Raw genomic sequence first — 26,458 nt, forward strand, 5'->3', positions numbered from 1 at the left:
GTTACTAGGAATCATATTCCCGAGATTCAATTTTTCAGGAATCATTTTCCCTGTCAACTTTACTTTCTCGCCAACCAAACATGACCTAAGTAGATAAATAAGGATTCCTAACAGCAACGGAAGGAGTAGTTTATGTACACAAAAGCGTGTTTAGGCTTTTGGGTTTATTGATTCGTTTTGTTGCAAATTCACCCTGTGTCCTATTTGAAATATTTCATTTCGCTTTCAGATTGAAGAATAAAACTAACTGATTTGAACTCCACATTAATTGTTTTCACAATTGAAGTACTCCCTCCGTCTTAGAGTATTAGACTCATTTTTTTTGGGCACATAATTTAAGGAATTAATATTTCAATAGTTAAAGTGGAGAGAGTAAAGTATGAGAGAGGGAAAAAGTAGGAGAGATAAGAGAGAAAAAAGTAGGTGGAGAATAAAATAAGATAGATGTTTTTTGCTAAAAAAAGGGAATGAGTCTAATATGTTGGGACATCCGAAAAGGAAAGTTGGTCTAATACCTTGGGAGGGAGGGAGTAGAATATTTTCCTAGATCTATAAAAATAAAGATATTTAAGATGATATGAATTTTAATGTATGATTAGCAAAGTAAAATTGAAAGAAAAAATTATTAGAATATGTTAGTGGAGAATGAGTCTTTATTTTTACAGGACGGGAAATATTAAAGTCCGATTTGATTTTTAATTTACTTGTATATTTGATTTAATGACAATAATGTCACCGTATCATATGATGCACTCTATTATTTGAACGATATAACATATGCTGTAACTAGAGATGTCAATTCAACCCGAAACTCATGGGCCGGCCCGAACAACTCGATAATATGAGCGAGTTAGGGCTGTAATTTATTACCCGAATACAAAACGAGCTAAACGGGTTGGCTCGAATGAGTTGGCGGGTTAAACGGGTTGGCCCGAGCGGATTGCGGGTCGGCCCGATGGGTTCTGAGTTTTAATTATAAAATATTAAGTTTTAGGGGTTTTTCATATTTTTGAATCCTCAATCTTCATTCTACACAATCATTAGTCTTATTCAGTTTTCATTCTACATAATCATTAGTCTTATTCAATCTTCATTCTATTCTTTTCCACTCGATCCCACTTATATCAGCTTTCAAGTTTCATCTCAAGTATTATTGCACCGTCCCATCATCTGCCACTAGTATCTTATCACCACCAAAGCCAATCAAGACAAAATTAAGAACCAACCCATCAAAATCTTAATATATTTATCATTTTAATAATGATTTATATAAGATATGATTTTTAATTTTCATAAAGAATTAGTTACGAACAATGCCATAATAATAAAACGAACACAAGCTTTAATAAATATATTGTAGTTGACCGAGATGAAAAGCTTCTTTTCAAGTACGTATTGAAGAAAACTATGAAAATTTGAAGATTTTATATGATTCTAAAATAGTAAGAAAAAAGTTTCTAAAATTTAAAATCATTTTATAGAAGAAAATTTTGATACAAGAGATTATTTTTGAAAGCTTTTAGGCCCGAATAGCCCGATTGGTTAGCCCAGAACCCGACGGGTTAGGGTTAGGGTTGAAAATTTATGGCCCGAAAAATCCATAACCCGAATGGCCTGCACCCAAATAGCCCGGCGACCCGAGTGGGCTGGCCCGAACCCGAACAGGTTAGCCCGATTGACATCCCTAACTGTAACTGATAAAATAATTGAATTTATTGTAACTTTCTGTCTAAATAAGTTCGTGATAGAAATCACGCTAAAAAAACTGGATGGTTTATACTACTCCACAATGATTCACAATAATACTCCCTTCGTCCCACTTTAGAAGCCTTGGTTTACTACTTTTGGGTGTCCCACTTTAGAAGTCCCGGTTAGAATATTTCATAGTTGGTAATAGGTATAGACCCCACATTCCACTCACATTATATTATAAAACTAATATATAAAAGTAGGACTCATATATTTTGTACATAAATTGTACGTGCATGATTAAAAATTTTCAAGATTTTACATTAAAAATTAATTTATAAATTTTAATTAACCACTTTAACAAATCCAAATTAGTATCAAAATCGATTTGTTTTTAAGGATCCCTTGTTTTGAGTGTATCCATAACCACTTTACAAATCCAAAACCGTATTATTTTGATATACATTGAGTGGAGTGTAAATGCATTTTCCAAACCATCGCATAAGATTCCTTCGTCCTCGACCAAAGTCATTCAAATTTCTCATCTTTAATCCTTCAACAAAGGTTCGATTACGCTATATTATAATTTGATAATTCAATTGGTTTTCAATTTTAAATAAGAATATTTTGTGAGCTGCAAGCAGTTGTACGTGGTTCATAGATTTTTAGTATTTCAACTCTTAGGGATTTTAGATTTTAGAAAAGCATTAATTAATTGTATGATCCTAATATTGTAAAAAGGATTACAGTTACTCATTTTTTACAAGTTATGTTGCATATGCATGTTACATGTATAGTAGTTTTGTGGATATTTGCTGAATTTTATGTTTCTCTTAATTTCAAATACTACTCCATAGTGAAAAGCTGTATGTATTGAGAGGAGGGGTGTGTGCGCTTTGGTTTCATCATCTGTTTCTCTCTACAGCTAGTGTAAATCTTCCATCCTTTCGCAACGAGTCTAGCTTTATATCTTTCTATTTTACCATTGGAATTCTTCTTAATTCTAGACTCCTACTCAACTTCAATAGCCTTTGTGTACATGTGCATGTAAATTGTGCGTGTGCAGTGTGTATTGTGTGCTATGTGCGTGTGTCTAGTATGTTTATGTTGTGTGTATTGTGCGTGTTATGTGTGTGTGCAATGTGTGTTAGTGTGCGTGTGATGTGTGTATTGTGGTGTTTGATGTAAAGAGGTGATTGGACATTGGAGTGATTATTACTCCTTTGTCCCTCATTAGTTGTCCACTTTTGACATTTCCGTCTGCCCCTATTAATTGTCCACTTTCACTTATACAATAAGTAGTACATAGGCTTAACTTTTTTCAATCCACCTTCTTTTACATTTCTTAAAACCCACGCTGGAACTAAAGTGGACAATTTTTGGAAGACAGAAGGAATAATTAGTAGTAGTATAATTTGTTACAGAGTGAGGCGAACTGCAAGTGTGTATAGAACATAATCGGGATGGGATCGTACTTATCGTGCGAAAGTAAGAGGAGCCCTATGCCCACTACTCCCATGGTGGCTAAGAAGTGGAAGTTTTCGACAATGACATCATCTGATCACCCGAATTTCCTCTTGAATCGGCCGACTGAGATCGCCTCCCTCGTCTCAAAGCATGGCAAGAGATCCATGCTTGTTTTGGAGGTCACCACTTGCCTCATTCTCATTACTCCTTTTACCTGAATCTTACTTATGATTTTCAAATACTAATGAATTGCATTGCAGAAGTTTGGTTCGACAACAGAAGACACGACGTCCTTCACTGAGCACAAGCTTGGTTCGACAATACAACACAAGACCACCTTCTCTGACGACCACACAGTTGTTAAGCTTGTCCGGAATTTCCTCCCTCCGAAGCTGAGTGAACACTGGGAAGTCAAGATTCTTAGGAAAACTGATTCTGATGTCGATGCAGAAGGTTCGGATTGCGTTTGTGGCAGAACTACAGCAGTGAATCTGGTGAAAAAGGTAATGCAATACACATTACTTATCAGTAGATTTTGAAATATCACTCAACAATGGATTATTTGTTGATAGGGTCAAGATCTTACAATCGGAAATATTGGGGACTCGAGAGGTGTACTAGGGATAAGAGACGAGAATGATGCATTCGTTGCAGTGATGAACGTGGATCAAGGCGACCTTGTAGTCTTAGCACCAGCTAAGGTACATTTTTTTCACTCATTCCATTGCATGTCCACTACATTTTGGCATAAACCTTTATGCATTTTTCGCAGGTTTGGGACGAGCTCTCGAACGGGGATGTGCAAGCTGTCGTGTACAGATCCCCTACACGCTTGTGTGCAGCTCGAGCAGTAGTGAATGCAGCACTTGTTGGATGGAGGAATAAGTACAAGGTTGTTGATGATGGATGTGCAGTCGTCTGCCTCTTCCTTGGCTCGCCTCAAGAGTCCGAAATGAGGACCATGACACGACTTCATATTTGTTCTCGTCCGGAGCAGTTTGTCGAGCGAGTGTGGCTATAGAGATATAGCTCGCCCGTTATTTGCTAGCAAAGTAGCAAACTATCATTTTTGAGATAGGGGTTGTGAATCTTTAAATCAATTAATACTAGTATTACTTAGTTTTTAATTATTCGGCTTGTCACATGTTCTCATCAAAATCATTACCTTTGTTCATTTCACTGAGGATCTATTCTTGCTTGTCTTTGGAGCTTAAATTCAGCAACTAAATGTCTATTACTTGTCTTTTGGGTTCTTCCAAGATTTGAAAAGGCGTTTCTTTTCGGCAACATATTTAAGAAAATGAAATTTTGTTATATAAGTGAAACGAATAAAGTAAGAAAGAATAAAGTGTTAAGGAAAAAGTAAGAGATAATGCCAAAAAAGGAAATGACGCACTTAACAAAGGACGGAGGTTGTATAAAAATGTCGTTGATGGGATTCGAATCTCGGCCTTTACTGCGGAAGAAGAGAAGGTTACCGCTCGACCAACCAGGTGAAATAGTTATCAATAGATCTAAATACATGGTTTCATTTTTTTTACTTGAAGTTTCCTCTCTTCTCAGAAAGTGGATAGAGATCAGCAGCAGAATTTGAAGAACCACTCCACGGCGCATCCATGGAAACACCCTCCCCGTCCAATGTACCAATCTCCACTTCACCGGGTCTCGTCTTATAAACTGAGATGCTCGTCTCAGAAGCCAACTTTAGAACGCCATCTTTCCCCTCGAGCATGCTCACTACAGCTGACATACTCGGCCTTTCTGTAGCTACATGATTTGCGCAAATGAGCGCCACATTGATAGCTCTCGCCATCTCTTCCTTGTTGAAGGTTGACTCTAATCTCGGGTCGACTAGCTCCAATAAATTCCCTTTCGCTTTCAAGGAAATAGCCTGAGTGAAGAAAAAATGAAAGAAAATTGGAATAATGTTGAAGTTTGATGGATATAATTAAGTTAAAGAACTAAATTTGCAATTCCCTTCTATGAAAAAAATGTTACCCAATCAAGAACATAAAAGTTATCCTCCTTGGGCCTGATGCTTATGTTGCTCCTTCCACTGACAATTTCCAAAACGACAACTCCGAAGCTGTACACATCTGCTTTATCTGTCAAATATCCGCGCATTGCATACTCGGGCGCCATGTATCCACTGACAATTATATATTTAAGTATATAACATATAGGTTTTGGTTTTTGTATTCAATATTTGAAACCGGGACAATGAGTATTGATTGATTGATTGATTGACTACTTACAAAGTTCCAGCAATGCGCGTGCTTATGTGGGTTTCGTCTTCTTCATGCAGCTTCGCGAGCCCAAAATCAGATATTTTAGGGACTAATTTCTTATCAAGAAGCACGTTAGTAGCCTTGATATCGCGATGGACAATTTTCAGCCGTGATTCGTGGAGGTAAGCCAAACCCTTTGCTATCCCAATGCAGATCTTTTGCCTCATTGGCCAATCCAAATGCAATTGGTGTTCTACTGGACCTGTTATGAAACATGAATGTAACAAAAAAATTAAAAAAAAACATGGGAAAGCTGTTTCACAGCTAGTTTAAGGATGACTTAAAATAGAAGTTTAAACGTTAAAAGTCGCATACCAAATAATGCACGAGCAAGGTTATTGTTTTCCATGTACTCGTACACAAGCATCAACTGGTTGCCTTCCATGCAGCATCCATACAGCTTAACAAGATGAGGATGTTGTACTGCAGAAATCATGCCCAACTCATTCACGAATTCGCGGTTCCCTTGCTTTGATTTCGATGAAAGCTGCTTCACCGCAATGATTGTACCATCCAATAGAGCGCCCTTTAGAAAATAGAGATCACTAAACAAAGATCAGAAATGAATAGTAACAATATATTTGTAGTTTATGTTACCTTGAATACGGGACCAAAACCACCTTCGCCTATCTTATTAGCAGGATTGAAGTTGTTTGTGGCAACTTTGAGTTGCCTTAGGGTAAATGATCCACCCTTCAGATCTGATAAGAGAATCAAATAAGTCAAGGGAACATGAGACAATTTGCAAATCAGAGGAAAGAGACAAATATGATTATGTGACTTATGTTAGTAGAGTAATTACCATTGTGCATCGAATCTTTACGTGTAAGACAACCCTTCCACCAAAGAACACCCAGAACCAAAATAACTGCGAAAATAGCTACCATCACTATACCAGCTATAGCACCTCCAGAGACACTGCTTCCACCTCCTCCCGAAGCCTTAGCTGCCAGACTTGGCGCGACGCTCTTAGCACCTCCCGAAGCATCTGGGGCCGGACTTGGCGCGACGCTAATAGTACCTACAGAAATACTGCTTCCACCTACTCCCGAAGCATCTGGCGCGGGACTTGGCACGACGCTCATACCACCTCCAAAAGTACTGCCTCCACCTTCTCCCGAAGCATCTGGCGCCGGACTTGGCACGACGCTCATACCACCTCCAAAAGTACTGCCTCCACCTTCTCCTGAAGCATCTGGCGCTGGACTTGGCACGACGCTCATACCACCTCCAAAAATACTGCCTCCACCTTCTCCCGAAGCATCTGGTGCCGGACTTGGCGCGACGCTCATAGCATCTCCAAAAGTACTGCTTCCACCTTCTCCGGGAGCATCAGCCACCGGACTTGGCGCAGCGCTGAGCGCCGGGCTTGGTGGTGACACATAGATTAAGCTCCTAAAGTTATGCTCTCGCAGTTTCCTGAGTTTCTTGCCGGTATTAGGTGCTTCTGCAATCAATTGTTTTTCTTCAATCTCCTTTTCTTCGATCTCTGCAAGCATTGCTGAGATCAAATTAGGGCATTCGCTATTATCAAGCAGACAACAACAAACCTAACCCGTATATATATTTGAAAATTAACAATGTTATACTTGAAAAACAGCTGATGAGCACTTCAGAGTTCCGACACTCTGCTGGTAAACTTCCATATGTAAGATTGTTGTATGACAAGTCACTGCATCCAAAATCCCAATTGAAAATTTTCAAAAAATTTGTTTTCATGGGTTCGATACTTCATAGTATGATGAGTAACAAATGTCCAGTTTTAAAAGACACATAGAATAGTGGGGATGGGAGTCTTACATGCCTTTCCTGTCTTTCAGCATCCAATCCGGCAGCAGCCCAGTTAGGGAATTCCCGGTTAAATAGCTGCAACATTAGTATCTTGAATGAGCAAATACACCAGTAATGGTTGTAGATCGAAACTCTTACATGTACTCCGTTTTTGAAAGATTAATAAAGCTCTCGGGTAATGGTCCTTTTAATCTGTTGAAACTTAGATCTCTGCACGATGCAAAACAACAAATCCGTTAAAGAGCGCTCGAATAATTTACTCTATTACATCCTGATGCTACTGAAACTGATTCGAGATCTCAGGTACTAAGAACTCAAAAGCTTTATTGACCTTAGAATCATTAAGGTGATTCTATACATACGCATGATTAAGTCAATCAATAAAACAAATACTGTATGAAAATTTGATAAGACCTTATTAGGCCGAAAGAAAAGTTGTGCTTACAAGAGTTTAAGTGTCGTCATATCCCCAATGTACTCTGGCAATGTTCCGACTATGTTGCAACTTCTCAATATTCTGCAGAGCAACATCCACCGAGTCATATAAAAGCAATGAAATACAATACTATGAAATTGCAGTGACAAGCATCACACTAACAGCGTCTTTAGCTTTTTCAATGGACTAAGAGATGGTAGACTTGAATCGTTCCCATTCAAGTCGCTAATTCTCCTGCACGTTTGGAATCACATGAATACAATTAAATCATATGAATTCTTCTCAGTGTCAAAGAGCCAGTTAATAATATATCATAATCCATACTTACAGGTCAGTCATTTTGGTTAAGGAAGCAATACCAGAAGGGATCGGCCCAACTAGACCGCTAGCCTGAATCACTCTGTAATCAAACGACACGGTATATCAAGAGATAATCAGTAAAGAGATGGTAACATCAATGTAAATGCTGATCAACCCTTACAATTTTTCCATATTCGTCCAGTTCTGGAAAAAATTTGGAATGCTTCCGATGAAGTCGTTATCACTAACATAACTGCATCGGAACAACATTTAGATATGTCAAAGACTCAAGAACCGGTATCAAGAGGTTTTAATAATATTACTAAAATAAAATGAGAAGAAACTTACAAGTCTGTCAAAGTGGTTAGTTTTGCTAGACTTGCAGGCAATTCTCCGGTTAGATTGTTGGAGGTAAATAGTCTTCAAGATGGTATTATTGAAACGACGAGAAAAACAACAACAACAAATCAGTAAATTTACAACAAACCATCTAAATACGAAGGGAGTACAATTTGCAGAGGCCTTACAGTCTTCGTATTTGAGGAAGATCCCCAAACTCGGGAGGTATAGTTCCGGACAACTGATTGTACTCCAAATCCCTAAAATTTTTGAAGAGGCGAAAGAGCATCAGAAAACACACTGTTTATCAAATACTATAAATCACAAAATCGGCAGAGGACGAAATGCTACAGTTGTTGAAGCGAAGTGATGTTTGCGAGCTCTTTTGGTATTGAACCAGTAATACGGTTTCCATTCAGAGAACTGCATATATAACAAACATAGCATATTACTTTAGCATTATCCAAACATCCATACACATTAAATACATGCTTAATTTTGCCTTTTCTATAATTAATTGAGCTATTACTACTTTAAACTATTGTCAATAACCTAAACAATTGCATTTCCTGTTTCAAAGCAACGCCATTATTGAATTATGCTTGAATTGCAAATCTAAATTCAATTGATTATCCAAACATCAATTGAAAGAGAGAGAGAGAGAGAGTACATGTTTACAAGCTTCAAGGAACCCCATTGTGGAGGGATGGTGCCGTTGAGGAAGTTCCGACTGAGCTCACTGTGGAAAAAACAGCAGAATTTATACTCGAATTTGAGATTGCGTCAAAAAATGTGGAGTAATTAATTGATACTTACATCTGTTGAAGGAATTGGAGCCTCACGAACTCAGCTGGTAGCGATCCATTGAGATTTTGGGCATTCAAAACTCTGCTCTTTGTTTGGCAAAATATAGTTAATCTCAACTTATAATGTTTTTTCATTTTTCTTGTAAACTTTAAATCCAAATCATTATTTTATGTTTGTTTCTTATTTTTGCCATACAATAAATTGGGGTAAATCAAAATTGAGGTGGCAATTAAAACCAGGTAATTTTGTGCATATCAAATTCTTAGGTATTTTGTTTTTGGTGGTTTTTTTTTTTTTTCTAAAAGAAAAACGTATACATATATAAAATGTAGTGAAAAACTATTCCATCGGTCCATATTTCTTTTTATTTTGGGATGTTCCACAAGTTTTTATTTCTTATGAGATGGGGTTTTAGACATCCGCAGCGGTAACGGACGGTCGGACGCCGTCCTTGTCGCTGGCAAGGACGCCGCTACTCACCAATGCACGTTGTTCGTCCTTGCCAGCGGCAGGGCGGTGCTCTTAAATAAAAGCACGTCCGTGCCGCTGAGCAGACTTACGTGGTAGGCTGCGATTGGCCAACAACATAGATTTTGTTTTTTTGTTTTTTTTTTAAATTCGAAATTAATTAAAACAATTGTTTTTAAATTAAAAAAATATTTTTCCACTTCCCAATAAATTATATCCATTTTTTACACACTTTTAATTTATTTTTCAATTTTCCCAATGATACGGGGTATCCGAAGAACATTGGGGATAGAGGACTAGTCTTCCACGGGGGTATTTTTTAGTCTTTAATTATGTAGGTTTTAATTTGTAAGATTTTAATTATGTATTTTTTTATTTTCTAGGATTTTGATTATGTAATTTTTATATTGTAGAAATATTTTTAGTAATTGAAGTATTAAATTGAATAATAGAAGGGTGTGACCCTTGTCCTTACGGAAGAGCATGGATGTGGGTGTTGTGCTCTTGCCTAAGGACAAGGAGTAAAGTGGGTCTGGGTCCACCTCCGTGCTCTTATTTAAGAGCACGGATGGGGATGCTCTTAATATCCATTAACAATACTCCAATCACTTTTTATTTCCACCTCTTTCTTACTTTACCAATTTGTCATTAAAACTCATGTCATTCCCAAAGTCCCTAATGTTATGGGACAAAGGGAGTATTAAACTAGAAACGCTCAAGTTGTTACTATCGAAGTTGCCCTAAGCAATCTCTGGCTTTGTCGATCAACCGCGATTCGAATGCTCTGAATGGATTCAAAGAGAAGGTTGCAATTATGACATTGTTAGACATATTTGGTCCTTGTTGATAAACAATGGTATATGAAGATTAAGTATGTCTATCGCGAAGTAAATCGAGTGGCTGATTTTATGGTTAACTGGAGTCTGACGATGAATGAGATATTTCGACTACTAAATGATCCTCCAAGAGGCATTGTTATTTGATAATCTACTCCAGCTAGATAAGGAAAGTGAGGTTGTTTCACGATTTGTTGTTGCTTAAGAATATGCGTTCCTAGAGCGTTGGCTCTCTTCTTGTAACCAAAAAAATGATAATGGATCTGGGATACGGTTGGGGATTCGGTGATGGTGGATCCGTAAATTTAGGATTTTGATTGATGATAATGGTGAATCGACGACGAGATGATATCACAATATTCACAATAGTAGTATTAGAGTGATTAAAGTGATGATGATGGTTCAATAACTCTCGACCTATAATATTTGTGTCCTTTTTTGCAAGAAAGTTGATTTCATATCACAGCGTAGTTCATATACATAATTTGACCAAGATTCATAATTTTATCGGCAACTTTTTTATTAATAATAAAAAAAACAAAAACTCACATGCTGGTGACGTGGCAAGTAGTGCTATTGCGGAATCCACAGTCGCAAGTCACTGCATTTTCGAAGCCTTGAACTGGGTTCCGGGTCGCCCAGCCTGACAACCCGCTGCATGGATCCACGTTGAAATCCCAATCCCCTTTTCCCAACCTCCCTGCTATTACCCTCAGGGATTCCACTGCCAAAACCAAATTCTAATTTTTTCATAACAATATAATTGAGTTTTTTTACAAAATTAGTGATTCAACAATGAAAAAATATTGATTAGTTAGAGTATTAATCCTGTATATATATGTGTATGTTTGTGAAAATAAATAGACTTACACTCTTGAGCTGGCAAACGAGCTGCTACAGAAGCAAACCCAACAAACCAAATCAATGCTAACAACATCACTTATCATCAATATGTATTATAGCTTTGAAAAAATTATCAAGAAACGATGTGAACAATATATATATGCATTCAAAAATGAAATGTAATTTTAATAGTAATAAATAAATGATGCGACCAAGTCTTTAAGGTTGGGGTGGGGCATACAACCATTAATATTAAAACAATGACAGTAATGGAGAGAATCTTTGGAATGTTTCAAAACCCAATAGTTATAACTTCTAGTGAAGTAACAAATTTGAGTATTGGGTATTTGATTATGTGTGAGTGAGATTAAATTTAAAATATAAAGGTATGTACTAAGAGAAACATCACAATTTTATTGGATTGAGAGAGTATATATATAATTGCTTTCTTCAATTTTAAAAATAATTTTTGAATCTTTTATTTTAATTCGAAATTCAGTTAATGTGTGATATTCATAACAGTTAAAAGGGTCAATTTTTGTGAAATTTTAAAAAAGTTAAACCTCAAGTTGGAGATTTAGACAGAGTTTTATAAATATCTTAATAGTAATTTGTTTTATCATGAACACTTTTGAGAACTTCAAATATTCTTTCATAGTTTGTTAATTCTCGGTATTTTTTGTAAAATCATCCATCCATAGTAAATTGTTAAAGTTTCCATTCATCATGTGTAGGTTCTTAATGGGCTTTTAAAAATCTCCATAAAACAGTTTTACGATTTATATACTGTGTACTTTTTATTGTCAAATATTTTTACGACTAAACTCCAAAATTGACTTCTGTACAACTATCCAAAATATCTATTTGGTCTTAGACAGTATGTTTTGATCTTTTCGTAAAAAATTAACGGTTTCAAATTGCATCGTGTTCTTAACGAGTTTGTGTTGTGTGTGAGTCATGTCTATGTTTGGAGTTAGATCTTGTTAAATAAGATGATTATCAGATAACCAAAAATTCGCACGATTTAACAGTCCTAACTCCCGAATACAACTAACCCCCAAAATAAACTTTAATTTGAGGGCAATACAATGGTTATGAATGTGCATGTATTTTAAATTACTAATTTATTATAAAACAATACAATTAATTAGTTGCACTGGCCCTTCTTTTTCATGTGCATCTTAGTGATTAATTAAGGGGCCAGCCATCTAACACCAACCATCATTGAATGAAGTTTTTGTTTTTAATTCTAGCTTATTTCATAGCCTATACAGTTATCATTTACTCTTTAAAGGAATCATGAATAACATATAGATTACTACCATAATAATTGATTCTGATGCTCCTAATTTCTTACTTACAAATATGAAATGTGTGTACATTGAGTTTTTTCAAATAAACAAATTAAACTATAATTTATAATTTCACTCTGTCACTATTGATTAAGTATTGTACTCAATAAACTCACTTTTTAGCAAGCATATAATTCAAACATCAAATTAATTACATGTACTAGGAATAACATATATTTATACAAACGCCTGCATTATAAGTAGGATATTGAAATAAAATGTTGGAAACTGACAACAATCAAGAACGTTAAATACGTGATGGAGAAGTGAAAATGATGAAACAACTTAGACCTAAATGACAAAATTCATGCTAGAAAATCTAAGGCACGGAGCAAAACCCACGACCCGCGGTGACGACTTGACTTGGTCAGAGTTATTAGAAATGGATCATTCGCCTCCGTAAAAGGAGGCCTTATAAGAGGGGAGAGAGTTATTCACACTCGTATAGATGAGACGAGATCATTACTAAGTCAATGCGAGACAAAATTTAGAGTTTTAACAAATACTTATATGTACACCAATGAGATTGTGTGAATTGAAAATGATAGTACTATAGTATCTAGTAAGTGTAATTATTTATTAAATTAATATGGAATTAAAATAGAGTGAGTAAGAGAGAGAGCTACGTGAAATACGAAATGCATGGTAACCTATGAGAAGCAAACGAGGGCAAATTACCAAAGTGCAATAACAGAAAGGAAAAAGAAATTAAAGAAAAATATTTATATTATTTAAATTGGTACGTGCATATACGACATGTTATTATAATTTGTATCATGCCACTGGAAAATTTTGAATTGGATAATTGTGAATTTTTAAATTTTGTGATTTATTATTGTTATTTGAAAAATATATGGTACGTACTGACCCGAAATTAACTATATTGTCAATATATTTGATAATTTGTCGTAAATTTAACAAAAGATAAATAATGATTTTGTGATAATCAAAACTTACGTATTTACTCATTTTTCAGCAAGCATGTAATGCAAACTTCATACTAGTTACATTACATGTAATAGGTATAAATAATTTTGCTAACAATCAAGATTATAATTCCACTTACAAAAGGTAAGATTTTGAAAGCACCATGTTTTTTTAATTAATTCTTTCTAAAAAAGCACCATTTCTTGCTTACTCTTGACGTTAGGGTTAGCTTTGAAAGAGAGTGAGATATTTTTGTATAAACGCGTGAATAGTACTATTGACAGAAACCCTTTGATATTTATTATACTAACACCATTTACTCATTTTAAAATAAACTGAAAAGGCGCGTTTGATTTTTGTCATTTTATAAATGCTCTCAAACTTAAAAGAAACGGATACAAAGAACATAAACAAACAAACAGCTTAGAGTAAAATCTGGCCAAAAAGCAAAAAAACACAAGAAAAGGTCTCAAGAAAAAAAGCCAATAAAAAACGAATTATCAAGACAACATTAACACAAAAACAAACCGCTCACTCAAAGATAAAGCTGTCAAACCTGAAGACCATTCCTCAGTTCGTCCGAAAGAACCAAACAAGCCCTCGGCCTCAAAACGTCACAATTAATGTCGAGCTATGGGTGTTGTCTTTTCCCTGACACCTTCTTAAGTCGTTTAACGTTTCGAGAGCTAGTTCTGCAGAGAAAGGAAAAGTATGACACCAACCTCGAATCCACAAGCCCGTTTGATTTATATTGTAAAGTTTTTTTCACACTAGTATCACACTCGTGCTATTGACCCATTTTATTTACTTGAAATTATGAAATATTCCCTTCATCCGCAAATAATAGGTTCACTTTGATTTGATATGAGTTTTAAAAATTATAATGGAAAGTTGATGAAAAAAGACAGTAAAAGGTGAGCCTTAATATCTACTATCCACTAACACTACAAGTCTTTAACTATCATTCTCTCCCTCTCTCTTACTTTACCAATTGTACATTAATTCCCGCGTCATTTCACATGATAATATTTTTATAAAACATAGGGAGTATAATTTTATAATAGAATGTGAGTGAAATAAAGTTAATGAAATATAATATGCAGTCCATTACCAAATTGAGAGACAGACGAAAATGACAAATGAGTCAATTAGAAGTTGGAATGTGTATATAATTTCTGTCCAATCTCAATTAGTTTGAGGCCTTTTGGGAATGACCCAAAATCAAATCCGTGCGGCTTGACCCAAAGCAGACAATATCAAACTACTGTTTGCCGACGCCGACAATCCTGACAAGCGGCATCAGAGCCAGGTTGGCGTCGGGTAGACGTCACCACGGTTCGGGAACCGCCGGTTCCAGGTTCGGAACCGCCGGTTCCGGTTCCAAAAATTATGGAACCTGAACCGGCCCGCCTAGGGTCAGGCGGTTCCGGTTCATGAACCGGTTCGATGACGGTTCGCCGCCGGTTCAAGACCGGCGGTTTTCAGACGGTTCCGGGCCGGTTCCGGGCCGGTTCGGCGGTTCAATTTCATTTTTTTTTTTTTTAAATTTATTCATTTATAGTTCTAATTACAAATTACATCTTGTAGTTGTAGTGTTCTACTTACTAATTACTATCGAATAAATAAATATAACGAAAATGACAATTGACAAATAGAGTAGAAGTCGACATTGAAGTTGGACAATTGGAATTTTATTGATACAATGATTACAAATTACAATTATACAATTATACAAATTTGAACAATATGTTGATATTACAAATACAAATGTTGAAAATTGAAATTACAAAAGAGTCAAAAGACTTAAGTCTTAATACATAACATAATACATGCTTGTTAGCTTGTATAACAATTTAAATAAAAAATCTTAAGTAAAAAACAATAAATTATAAATGCAAATAGATAGTATAATATATTATATATATACTCTTAGTCGGCGAAGGAGATGTTTCTATATAACTAAATTGAGGATACCTTTAGCAATTCAACCTTAATTGTTGAGTTTAATTTAACCATCAACAATCATGGTAGAATTGTCAAAAGTCTCCTGGATTTAGTCTTATAGAGAAGTCTTCTTCATCGATTAGAGTATATACAAATACAATTATATAATTGTATTTGTATATTTTAAAGTTGAAACAATTGGAAAAAAAAAAAGAAATAAAGGAAAAGGACTTGAGCCCAACTTAAATTTAAAATTTAAGTTGGGTTGCCTACGTATCCTTAATGCTCAATTACATTAAGGAATCAAAGTCCACGTAGTTCTCTTACCTTACTTACCTATTCGGCAATCGGCGGTAGACCCCCCACTCCACCTCATTGTTCTTCTTCTTCTTCGTCGGGGTAGTAGTCTTGGTCGGTTTGTACTTGGGTGTTCCAATCTAGCTCTTGATCTCTAATGTCAGCCGAACACCAATCGTCAAGTAACATGGTGGCTTCCATATTTTGGCCGGATAGTCTACTTCTTCTATCGTCCAAGACGTTGCCTCCAACACTAAAAGCGGACTCGACGGCGACAGTGGAAGCCGGAATTGAAAAAATCTCCTTGGCCATTGATGCAAGGATGGGAAAATCTTTCTCATGTGTTCCCCACCAATCGAGGACGTCGATTTGGTTGGGAACGGGACCTTCATCTTCATTCAAAGAAAAGCGTGAGTCAAAATATTAATCTAACTCACTTACCGTACTCCTTGCCGACGAACTACCGCTGGTGGTGTAACCGTATAGGTCGGCCAATTGGGATTGTGCGTCGGGGTCATCAACTTGAAAGAACCCAAAACTGTATTGTTGATGAGGGGTGGGTCGTTGTCTCACTTGGTGGGTACTGTTGTACTTGGCTTCGTATTCGGCAAAGAGAGTTCGCAACTCAAACTCAAATGCATGTTTGATGACGGAGAGATTGGGGAGGTTTATTTGGAATATTTCGGACAAACGTATGTTGTTGTTGTTGTTGTTGTTGTTGTCCTCATTGATTTTGGATTGCAAATCCCGAAGTGGTTGAAGATCAATAGAACTCAAATTGTTGTAATAAAATTCTAAAATCTTCAAGGTACCGACTAATTTCCATTTCGGATCCAAAACCTTTGCAATCAAAAACACCGTTGGAATCTCACTGAAATACTTAAGCCATTTGTCAATCATATAATATAAAACACACATCAACTCAGGATTTGTAATGGAATTTTTCATAGCCGTCTTAAAACCAAGTGATATATACATGCAATGCTCTAAAACACGAACAGATGTGCAATAATAAACACCCGATAACTCAACAGTCGCATTTTTGAAACCTTTGAACAATTTAAACAAACTCATGCTTTGCTCCCAACATGCATGCGATAAATATAAATCAGGAACGGGATAAGTCCTAAAAAAATCAATCAAATAATCTATATGCTCCAAAGTAGAGTTCAAACAATCATATGTGGAGTTCCATCTAGTAGACACATCAATTGTAAAATTTGTGTACCTGATCTTCTTTTGATGACAATATTTCTTCCAAGCCTTACCAATCTGAGGCTTCCAATGGATCAAATTTACGGCAGTTCTAATAGGATCAACATGTTTTTGCCACAAAGAAAGAGCATCTTGTACACATAAATTTAAAATATGACAAATGCATCTTTGATGAAAGTACTTACCATTTATAACCGGGGCACAAGCCGCAATTAAGTCGGCAATACTTGCAGTGTTAGCGGTTGCATTATCAAAACCAACAGAAAATACCTTATTGCACAATCTATATTCATTCAAAACTTGAATAATTAAAGCAGCAATTGCGGGTGCGGTGTGTGGCGTAGGAAATTGTCTAAAACCAATCAAACGCTTGTACAATGTCCAACTATTGTCCAAAAAATGACATGTAATGCCCATATAAGAATTTCTTTGAAAAGCATCAGTCCACACATCAGAGCAAATGTTTACTTTGTGACTCAAGGTGGACAAAAAACGTGTTACTTCTTTTTGCTTCTCAAAAAATTGTCTGTTGTTAGATCTTTGATGTGAAGTTGCAGGTATTCTTTTAGCACCGACATTAAAAGCGGTTTGCATAGTAACTTCATATTTTTTGTCATCAAAAAAATTGAAAGGCAAGTGCTTCATTGCAGCCCATCTAACCATAGCATCTTGAGCGACTTTATGATCATATTTAAAAAGAGGCGTACCTGTTGTTTCAGACGCACCGGATGGGAAGTTTAGTTGGGTTTGGGATTTGGCGGCCCCATATTCGATCGGATGCTTTGCCTTTAAATGACGATGGAGAGTACCATAGCCCCCACCGACAAAAAAGGGGTAGGATTTATCGCAATAGTTACAATATGCGACGAATTCATTGGTCGGTTTTTTAGTGGTTGCATCTATTACCGCGACTTTTTTATAATGTTTAACAAAAATATCCGATTTCAAGGCCTTCTTATTAGCCTTACCCCGCTCGGTTTGAGTTTCAGGAGGAGGAACCGCTTCATCATTTTCACCAACTTGTCCGGCGCTCGTCGGAGGATATTGTGTAGATCCTCCACCATTATCACCGTCGTCGTCGGATGATAAATTCACGTTACCATAAGAGTGATAAGACTCGTAACCTTCGCCGCCGCTCATGTTGCTAAGTGCCATGGCAGCCCTATGATCTTCTTCGGCCTACAAATATTATATATAAAGTTATAAACGATATAAATAATGTATAGTACCAAAAATAAGAATTTGTAAAATTAATATTCGAACAACTTACTTGCAAACGCATAGCGGTTTGTCGGGAAACCTCATCCATAACCTCACGACGACTAGGGCGTCTTGATTTCCGAAGACCACTTTGATCTTGGTCTTGGGCAATTCCCTTGCCCCGATCACCACCACGACGAGATGAAGACATTTTTTGCAAATTGAAAAATAAAGAGAGAGTATAACAAGAGTAGTGAGGGATGACCGGATGATTATGATAGACAATTGAAGTAAATTATAAGAACAATTTGCACAAATATAGTAAACAACTTGAACAATTAGAGAGAATGGAGATAGAGATGAGAGAAATTGTGAGATTGAGAAGAGAAATCCTTGTTAACACAAGAATGGGGTGAGTAGAAATGAAGGGGAGATGGGGTATTTATAGGAGAAAAAATCAGATTTAATAAAAAAAAAAAAATTGAATTTTCGAAATTTGAAACCGGCCGGTTTACCGCCTGAACCGCCGGTTTCTGACACGAAACCGCCGGTTTCTGGCCGGTTTCTGACGCCAAACCGGCGGTTTCTAGCCGTTCTGCCACCCTACTCTGCAACCCTAGCCTAGACCGCCTGAAAAGCTGCCGGAACCGGCGGTTTCTGGCCGGTTCCTGAGAAAACCGGCGGTTTAGTCGCCGGTTTCCTGCCACCCTACGCCTGCACACCTATGCTGCCACCGCCCCTACGCCTGAAAAGTTGCCGGAACCGCGAAACCGGCGGTTTGGAACCGCCGGTTTCCGGCGAACCGCCGGTTTCGAACCGGCGGTTCCGGTTCTCATTTTGTTTCGACCCTGAACCGGCCCGCCATAACCGCCGCCCCCTAGCCGGTTCCGAACCGCCGCCGCGGTTCCGGTTCCCGGTTCCGAACCGCCGGTGACGGTTCCGGGCCGGTTCGGTTTGGGGACGTCTAGCGTCGGGTCTAGTCCGGTTTGAGAGACCCAAGTTCGAGAAGGGCCGACGGGTCCGTAATATATGTATCTCGATGAGGTCTCGGTTTGAGGGGGAGGTTTGTTAGTACAAACCTATCCCACATCGGACATCTTAGGGAAGTTGGAAGGTGTATATAATTTCTGTCCAACCCCAATTAGTTTGAGGCCTTTTGGGAGTGACCCAAAAACAAATCCGTGCGGGCTTGACCCAAAGCGGACAATATCAAACTAATACTGCCGACGCCGACAATTCTGACAATTTTCTTTTTTAAAAAAAATGAAAAATATCATGATATGGGTTTAAAATTAAAATGTATTTAATAATAAATATGTACAATAGTGAGTTTTATTAAAGCAAAAATTGTGATTTACAAAATTATCAGTTTATTATAACTAGTATTACCTCCCGTGCTATGCACGGGTCATATAATTTTTTAAATAATGAAGATAAATTTTAAAATGAGCGGATTAAAATTAAAAAAAAAATAGAGGACAAATGGAGTATAATGATGTTTATAGTTAAGAACATGTAAACAATTAAAAACATTATAAACAATAACAAAAAAGAGAAATATACTTCTCTCATCCCACTTTAAAATAAAAAAATAACTGTACCGACTTTAAAGATCTGAAATGTACTGCTCCATAATAATAGTAACACTTTATAAAATAAGATAAAAAGAATTATTCTAATCAAAATATGTATTTGCTATTTCCAAGAAAATATCAATAGATATTACTTCCTCCCTCAATTGAAATATCTCAAAAATATTAATAGGTCCACATTTCACAAAACTTTTTTCAAATCACTTTTTCCAACAAATTTAAATTGATTTATGTCATAATTTAAATTATAAATTATGACATATACTTTCTATCTCCTACCATAAATGTAATCTATATGCTAATATACTTCAATCCTTTTAACTATTTATCTAAATCATTAATCATATCAACCACATTACTTTAAAATAGGTTTATTATATAGGTTCAATCCTTTTAACTATAGGTTTATATTCACTACTTTTTCAATCTTATCTACATATTTATTTAAATTACATATAAACCCACAATAATTTATCAATAGTTTTCCATACATAATTAAATAGTTTAATACAATTGTTCGTATTGATATATTTATATATATTAAAATATTATACATTCAATTAAATAAATATATATTAAATATATTATACAAAATAAATAATTAATAATAATAATCTATTAAGATAAAATGAATCTTATCTAAAATGTAGTATTGTAAAATAAGTAATAATAAATTATAAATAAAAATTAATATGTCAAAACTAAACAATTGAAACCTAGCTTGAATTTAAAGTAAAATACTCCCTCCGTTCTAAGATATTAGACCCTTATTCTTTTGGAGTGAGATTCTCTGCTGTGTATTAAACACAGCAGGAGGTGCTGTGTATCAAAACACAGGAGAGAAGGAATGAAACGCAAGAATGGGCTGCAAATTTCTTTTTCATTTTCTTTTTTGTATTATAACAATATAAATTCAAATTGCATTATAAATTAAACAAAAAAAAATACAAACATTATCTAATATCAGTAGTTAGAGTAAGAAATAATAAAAGAAAAAATATACAAAAGCAATATAGTATTTATAAATTTTGTTTAATATAGTTATTGAAAGTGTTATAATATCATTAAAAAGGAAAAAAAATGCAAAGAGATACTTCTAAAAATTTTAATTAGGATATCAGATATTGTATTTATGTTTACTTTACATATTAATTCTAACTATAGGTAATGTTTGTATTTTTTTTGTTTAATTTATAATGCAATTTGTATTTATATTGTTATAATACAAAAAAAATGAAAAAGAAATTTGCAGCCCATTCTTGCGTTTCATTCCTTCTCTCCTGCGTTTTGATACACAGCACCTCCTGTTGTGTTTAATACACAGCAGAGGATCTCACTCCTATTCTTTTTTGGAGTGTCCCAACATATTTGAGTCATTTCTATTTATGGTAAAAATTTATGGTAAATACACCCATTTAAATTAAAATTTGCTTTAAGATAATTAATCATTAAAATTTAACTAAATATATTTAATTGGATAGCCCAAAAGCCAACATTTATGTCCATTTAAAACCTAATAAAAAAAAAGAGCCGTCGACCGTCGCCTTCTTCGTCTTATTCTTCTTCCCCATTTTTCCGTTTCTGCATATCTCTCATCTCTCTTCTTCCCCATTTTTCCGTTTCTGCATATCTCTCATCTCTCCGTCTTCTTCGAATAGTCTTGCCGCTCAATCGCCTTGCTTCGCTGCCCGCCTGCACATGCCGCCTCTACCTCGCTGTGGTGTGCGCCGTACGCCGACCTCCATTCTGAATCGCAGACACTTCTTCTGCATAGCCTCGCCGATCAACCGCCGCTTTACCGCTTTGCCTCGCCAATTCCTCCACCCTGCTTCGCCGCTCGCCGCCCTCGCTGTAGTGTGCTCTGGAGTATTTTGGTGGTTCTGCACAGCCACCTAACCGGCGGCGGCGGTGGCATTTCTCTCATTCTCCTTCGTCTTCCTTTTTTTTCTTCTCACCTTTCTCTCTCGTCTGTCCCTTTTGATTGTAAAGATTTTTTTTCCAATAATATCTTCCTATTTTTCATCCAATAGTTATCATTTCTCAAAATGACCTAAGTTTGATTGACGGGAAAGTAAAATTGACAAGAAAAATTATTCCCAAAAATATCAAGATTTTAAATTTTATATTTGATTTAAACACCAACTAAAATATACTTATTATTACTTTTATTTATAAAAAAAATAATAATATAAATTTTTAATAAATTATTAATCATAAATAATAATAATTACATTATCATATTTATTATTACTATGGATAGTTTAAATATGAATTATCCATCATAATATATAATTATATAATTGTATTTTTAGTTACATGGAGTATTATATTATAATTATAAATAAATTATAATAATATATATAGTTATTATTTATTATAACCATAATATTCAAAGATATAATTTTAAATTTCAATACGATTTTATTGATTAATTATTAATTTATAAAATAATAATTATTTATTATTGTATGATTATATCATATAATTATATTTTAATTTTTTAATAAATTATTAATTATTACTATGATAATACATTATATTTAAATATTGTAATAATATAGTTATAATTATGATAATTTTAATAATAATATTTATTATATTGAAATTAAGTATAATTTATAATTTAAATCATTTTTGAAATATTAATTAATACGTATAATAATAGTAATAATAAAACTATACTATATTGCATTAAATATGTAAGAATCCTAAAACTTGGAAAAAGAATACCTAAGAAAAGGTAGGATTCAGAATCCTAGAAAGTTGTACTAACTTTCCTTGATCTGGGATTCTGATTACTTTCCCAGTTTGATTAAAAACCGAAACAAATACATGAATTTAAAATTTAAGGAATCAGATTACTTTCCCAGACAAAATCCTAGCAACCAAATATGGCCTAAGGGATAAATACAATAACTTCATATTTTCCCTCCAAAAAGGGCAAAAATGTCTTTTCAATAAACTGTCGTTTTAGATTAATAAGATTTGTCACAAATTTGAGATAAGAATAACTTTACTATATAATGATAATAATGATAAATGTACATAAATATAGAATAAAAATGTATAAATGATGTAAGTTTGAAAAAAGTTTAATACATATCCATATTTTAAATAAAAATCACTAGAATTAAAATCTTCGTCCTGATAAACGATGACGACGAAGGCGACTCTCCGGCCGTTTGAGATTTCCTTGGCTGTTCAAAATATATATGCAAATAATTCTCGAGAGAGATTTCCTTAGTTGTTCAAGATATATTCTCTATTCCGAGTAAACCCACCCTTCTATAAACTCATTACTATTATATTCTATTATAAAATAAATATATAAAAATAAGATTCACGTTCTAAAGCATAGGTATTATGCCTTATGAGTTATGAGCCTTTAATTCGGCCAAGTGTAACTGGGCCGTAACTCTTTACTCGGAGAGTGGATAGAGATCAGCTGAAGAACCACTCCACGACGCATCCGTGGAATCACCCTCCCCATCCAATGTACCCATCTCCACTTCACCGGTTCTCGTCTTAACAACTGAGATGCTCGTCTCAGAAGCCAACTTTGAAACGCCATCTTTCCCTTCGAACATGCTCACTACAGCTGACATACTCGGCCTTTCTGCAGCTACAACATTCGTGCAAATGAGCACCAAATTGATAGCTCTCGCCATCTCTTCCTTGTTGAATGTCAACTCTAATCTCCGGTCGAGTAGCTCCAACAAGTCCCCTTTCGCTTTCAAGGATATAGCCTGAGTGAAGTTAAGAAATCCAATTTTTTTTTTTCATTTATATTTATGTGATGGATATAATAAAATTAAGAGTGACTACAAATATGGTCCCTAGATTATGGAGTTATCTCATAAATGGTCACTGGACTTTAAAAATATCACCAGCAGTCCCTGGACTAAGGGTTAATATAAAAAACGGTCCTTTTGCACTTTTTTTGAGACGAAAATGCCCTTTTGAGGCGTTTTGAGGGGTTTGGGAAATTTGGTCTTTTTACACTTTTAAAATTTTAAATCTGATATTATTTCAGTTATGTACTAAATCTGATATTATTTCAGTTATGTACTAACTCTGACATTATTAGCATCCGTTCGGTTGTTATAATTGTTTGTGACAGAATATTATGAAGTTGACTAAAAATTTTATATAGGAGTATTTTTGTTGAAATTTTCTAGTAGTTTTGATTGTTTTCAAATTAATATACGAAAATTATATTAGTCTTATATTAGATGCATATTTATTTTAGAATAAATCGCGTTATATGATCTATTTATGATTAAAGCTTTAAATATTGATTAAAACTAAGGCGTTGTCATATCTTATTGATTAAATATTAGACACTATCAAATATTGATTATGCTATTAATTTTTGTTATTTAATAGGAGTAATTTTTATAATTAAAAAAATTTATTGATCTTTAAAAACTGAAATTTAAACTTTAAATTTGTAAAATTAAATCTAATATTGAAATAAAGAAACAAAGTGAAAGATGACAAAAGGGAAGAAGAATGATAATTTAGAAATAATATCAAATTTAGTACGTAACTGAAATAATATCAGATTTAAAATGTTAAAAGTGTAAAAAGACCAAATTGCCCAAACCCCCCAAAACTCCTCAAAAGGGCATTTTCGTCTCGAAACAGTGTAAAAGGACCATTAACCCTTAGTCCAGGGACTGTTGGTGATATTTTTGAAATCCAGGGACTATTTACGGGATAACCCCATAGTCCAAGGACCATTTTTGTAGTTCACTCTAAATTAAAGAACTAAATTTGTATTCCTTTGCATGAAGTAGAAATGTTACCCAATCAAGAAGATAATAATTATCCTCCTTGGTTCTGATGCTTCATTTGCTTCTCCCACTGACAATTTCTGTCAGATAGCCGTGCATTGCATTCTCGGGCGCCATGTATCCACTCAAATATGTAAGTATATAAAAAATAAGTTGTATTTAATATTTTATGTTGAAAAGAGAGAACATGAGTTCCAAGAGTATTGGAAAGAGGATACATGAGTTCCTAGAAGTGTTGGAAAATAGAATAACATTTATTGTGTAGTATAGTTCCTAGAAATATTTATGTCTAGAGTCCTATATATACTCATGTACAATGTATCAAACAAATCAATCCAATGAATTCAGTTATTCAATCCAATATGGTATCAAGAGCAGGAAAAAATTCGATCCTAAATTAGTTCTTTGGAACTCATAATTTTCCTCATCACTGTTCCATACCATTCCCAAACCAATCAGCCAAGATCTGGCAACAAACCATCCCTATCCAATCTTAGAAAAACCATACGCAGCCCCTGTTACAAAATCAAAAACACTAAGATCAAGTGAGTACCCCATCCTCAATGGCCAGCAAAACAATTGAAACAGTATCAATTGGAATCAAAGTAGATGGGACAAACTTCCCAATCTGTTCGAAGTTGATGCGCAATGTATTCGGAAGAGTAAAGCAAGAAGAATCCAGGGAGGGGATTTGGAAACCAACCGCCCAAACCCCAGATTCGGGAATAGGCAGTGTGTTCGGCGCGAGACAACCACCACCACAACTCCAATTCCGAGGAATCCAGCCGCCTCACCAAATCTCATCGGCGCTACCACCACAAGGGAACTCCAACAATCGAAAGGGAGTTGACAAATCAAAACTCTACTGCACACACTGTGTGATGACCAAGCACACCAAAGAGACATGCTTCAAACTCGTCGGCTCCCCGGAATGGTGGGAAGATGGTCACAAATCAAACAAGAACAACACCTAGAAAAGGGAAAATCGCCGTTGGGCGAGAAGGAGCAGACGGGGGCTTTTTCCCATCGGGCGACCAGGCAGCCACCGGCGCTAGGAACGATGGCAGCCGTCCAATTGGGAGCTCAGCGGCCGGTGGCTGGTGGGGATCTGGTGGAGGAATCGAAAAAGGGGAAGAAGCGGCTAGAGCATCGTATACACATTCAATCGAAGGTAAAGGGTTTGGGGGTTTGCCCCAAACCCTTTTATTTTCTCCGTCTCTCAATTTGCCCCCCTAGAAAAATGATTTATTAGGAAAAGAACCCCAGGTCACCCAAAAATTACAAAACAGGCCCTTGAGTCATGCTTATCTTCCAAAAACACCCTATATAGAATGTAGGAATCGTTTTTCAGTCATAAATAATGATTTCGATATTTCTGTGGCTTGTAAAGTAAGAAAATCAAAAGTTAGGGATGAAAGGGGGTGGATATTTGATTGTGGTGCAACGGATACTATGTCATACGATAGGGCTGATTTTGGGGAATTAACAAAGTCAAAACGAATTTATATCGAGACAGCAGGAGGGGACCTTGTTCCAGTTGAAGGGGCAGGGACTATTCAAATATCTCCATCATTGAAAATTGCTAATTGCCTTTATGTTCCCACATTATCACAAAAATTGATGTCTGTCTCCCATGTAACAAGAGAACTCAACTGCAGACTGCTAATGCAACCGGATTGTTGTTTTCTACAGGATATTCGGACGGGGATGACGATTGGGCGTGGCACTGAATACCATGGATTATATTATGTGGACGAGGTAGCTCAAACTGGCAGAGGGATGTTGGCTCACAGACCTACGGAACGAGAAATGTGGTTATGGCATAGGCGGTTAGGACATCCTTCCTTGAGTTATTTAAATATTTTATTTCC

At 35.5% G+C, this 26,458-nt stretch overlaps 3 protein-coding genes across 3 annotated transcripts; 1 reads left to right on the top strand and 2 right to left on the bottom strand.

Annotated features, from left to right (window-relative positions):
• The first annotated feature begins 3,014 nt into the window (after nt 1-3,014).
• LOC125201396 (putative protein phosphatase 2C 33) lies at nt 3,015-4,335 on the top strand. Its single transcript, XM_048099485.2, has 4 exons — nt 3,015-3,335; nt 3,417-3,659; nt 3,729-3,857; nt 3,929-4,335. Exons 1-4 carry the CDS (start codon nt 3,153-3,155, stop codon nt 4,175-4,177), a joined length of 804 nt encoding a protein of 267 aa, XP_047955442.1. The 5' UTR covers nt 3,015-3,152; the 3' UTR covers nt 4,178-4,335.
• Nucleotides 4,336-4,552: 217 nt separating this feature from the next.
• On the bottom strand, nt 4,553-11,430 carry LOC125202193 (putative leucine-rich repeat receptor-like serine/threonine-protein kinase At3g14840). Its single transcript, XM_048100555.1, has 20 exons — nt 11,292-11,430; nt 10,971-11,145; nt 9,127-9,198; nt 8,981-9,049; nt 8,662-8,733; nt 8,499-8,570; nt 8,320-8,391; nt 8,153-8,224; nt 8,000-8,071; nt 7,834-7,905; nt 7,681-7,752; nt 7,374-7,445; nt 7,245-7,310; nt 7,034-7,116; nt 6,247-6,945; nt 6,042-6,145; nt 5,760-5,970; nt 5,412-5,646; nt 5,155-5,305; nt 4,553-5,047 (listed from the first exon to the last, which is right to left on the bottom strand). Exons 1-20 carry the CDS (start codon nt 11,356-11,358, stop codon nt 4,694-4,696), a joined length of 2,862 nt encoding a protein of 953 aa, XP_047956512.1. The 5' UTR covers nt 11,359-11,430; the 3' UTR covers nt 4,553-4,693.
• An 11,780-nt stretch (nt 11,431-23,210) lies between these two features.
• LOC148931788 (putative LRR receptor-like serine/threonine-protein kinase At1g29720) lies at nt 23,211-24,704 on the bottom strand. The gene is made up of 2 exons (XM_089064886.1): nt 24,663-24,704; nt 23,211-23,537 (listed from the first exon to the last, which is right to left on the bottom strand). The coding sequence occupies exons 1-2, from the start codon at nt 24,702-24,704 to the stop codon at nt 23,211-23,213; spliced, it is 369 nt and encodes a 122-aa protein (XP_088921012.1).
• Nucleotides 24,705-26,458: the final 1,754 nt, after the last annotated feature.

Source organism: Salvia hispanica, chromosome 2 (genome assembly GCF_029641045.1).
Source record: "Salvia hispanica isolate PSC_SH4W2 chromosome 2, Shi_PSC_v1, whole genome shotgun sequence".
In the NCBI taxonomy this organism is placed as follows: Eukaryota; Viridiplantae; Streptophyta; class Magnoliopsida; order Lamiales; family Lamiaceae; genus Salvia; species Salvia hispanica.

Excerpts from the sequence above, each read along its gene's own strand:
- LOC125201396 (XM_048099485.2), top strand. The coding sequence starts at position 3,153 with ATGGGATCGTACTTATCGTGCGAAAGTAAGAGGAGCCCTATGCCCACT. Across the intron at positions 3,660-3,728 it reads CAGTGAATCTGGTGAAAAAG|GGTCAAGATCTTACAATCGG; the intron begins GTAATGCAATAC and ends ATTTGTTGATAG. Across the intron at positions 3,858-3,928 it reads TAGTCTTAGCACCAGCTAAG|GTTTGGGACGAGCTCTCGAA; the intron begins GTACATTTTTTT and ends CATTTTTCGCAG.
- LOC125202193 (XM_048100555.1), bottom strand. The coding sequence starts at position 11,358 with ATGTTGTTAGCATTGATTTGGTTTGTTGGGTTTGCTTCTGTAGCAGCT. Across the intron at positions 9,050-9,126 it reads CTCCAATTCCTTCAACAGAT|TGAGCTCAGTCGGAACTTCC; the intron begins GTAAGTATCAAT and ends TTTTTTCCACAG. Across the intron at positions 5,048-5,154 it reads ACTTTTATGTTCTTGATTGG|GCTATTTCCTTGAAAGCGAA; the intron begins GTAACATTTTTT and ends TTCTTCACTCAG.
- LOC148931788 (XM_089064886.1), bottom strand. The coding sequence starts at position 24,704 with ATGGCGCCCGAGAATGCAATGCACGGCTATCTGACAGAAATT. Across the intron at positions 23,538-24,662 it reads ACGGCTATCTGACAGAAATT|GCTATATCCTTGAAAGCGAA; the intron begins GTCAGTGGGAGA and ends AACTTCACTCAG.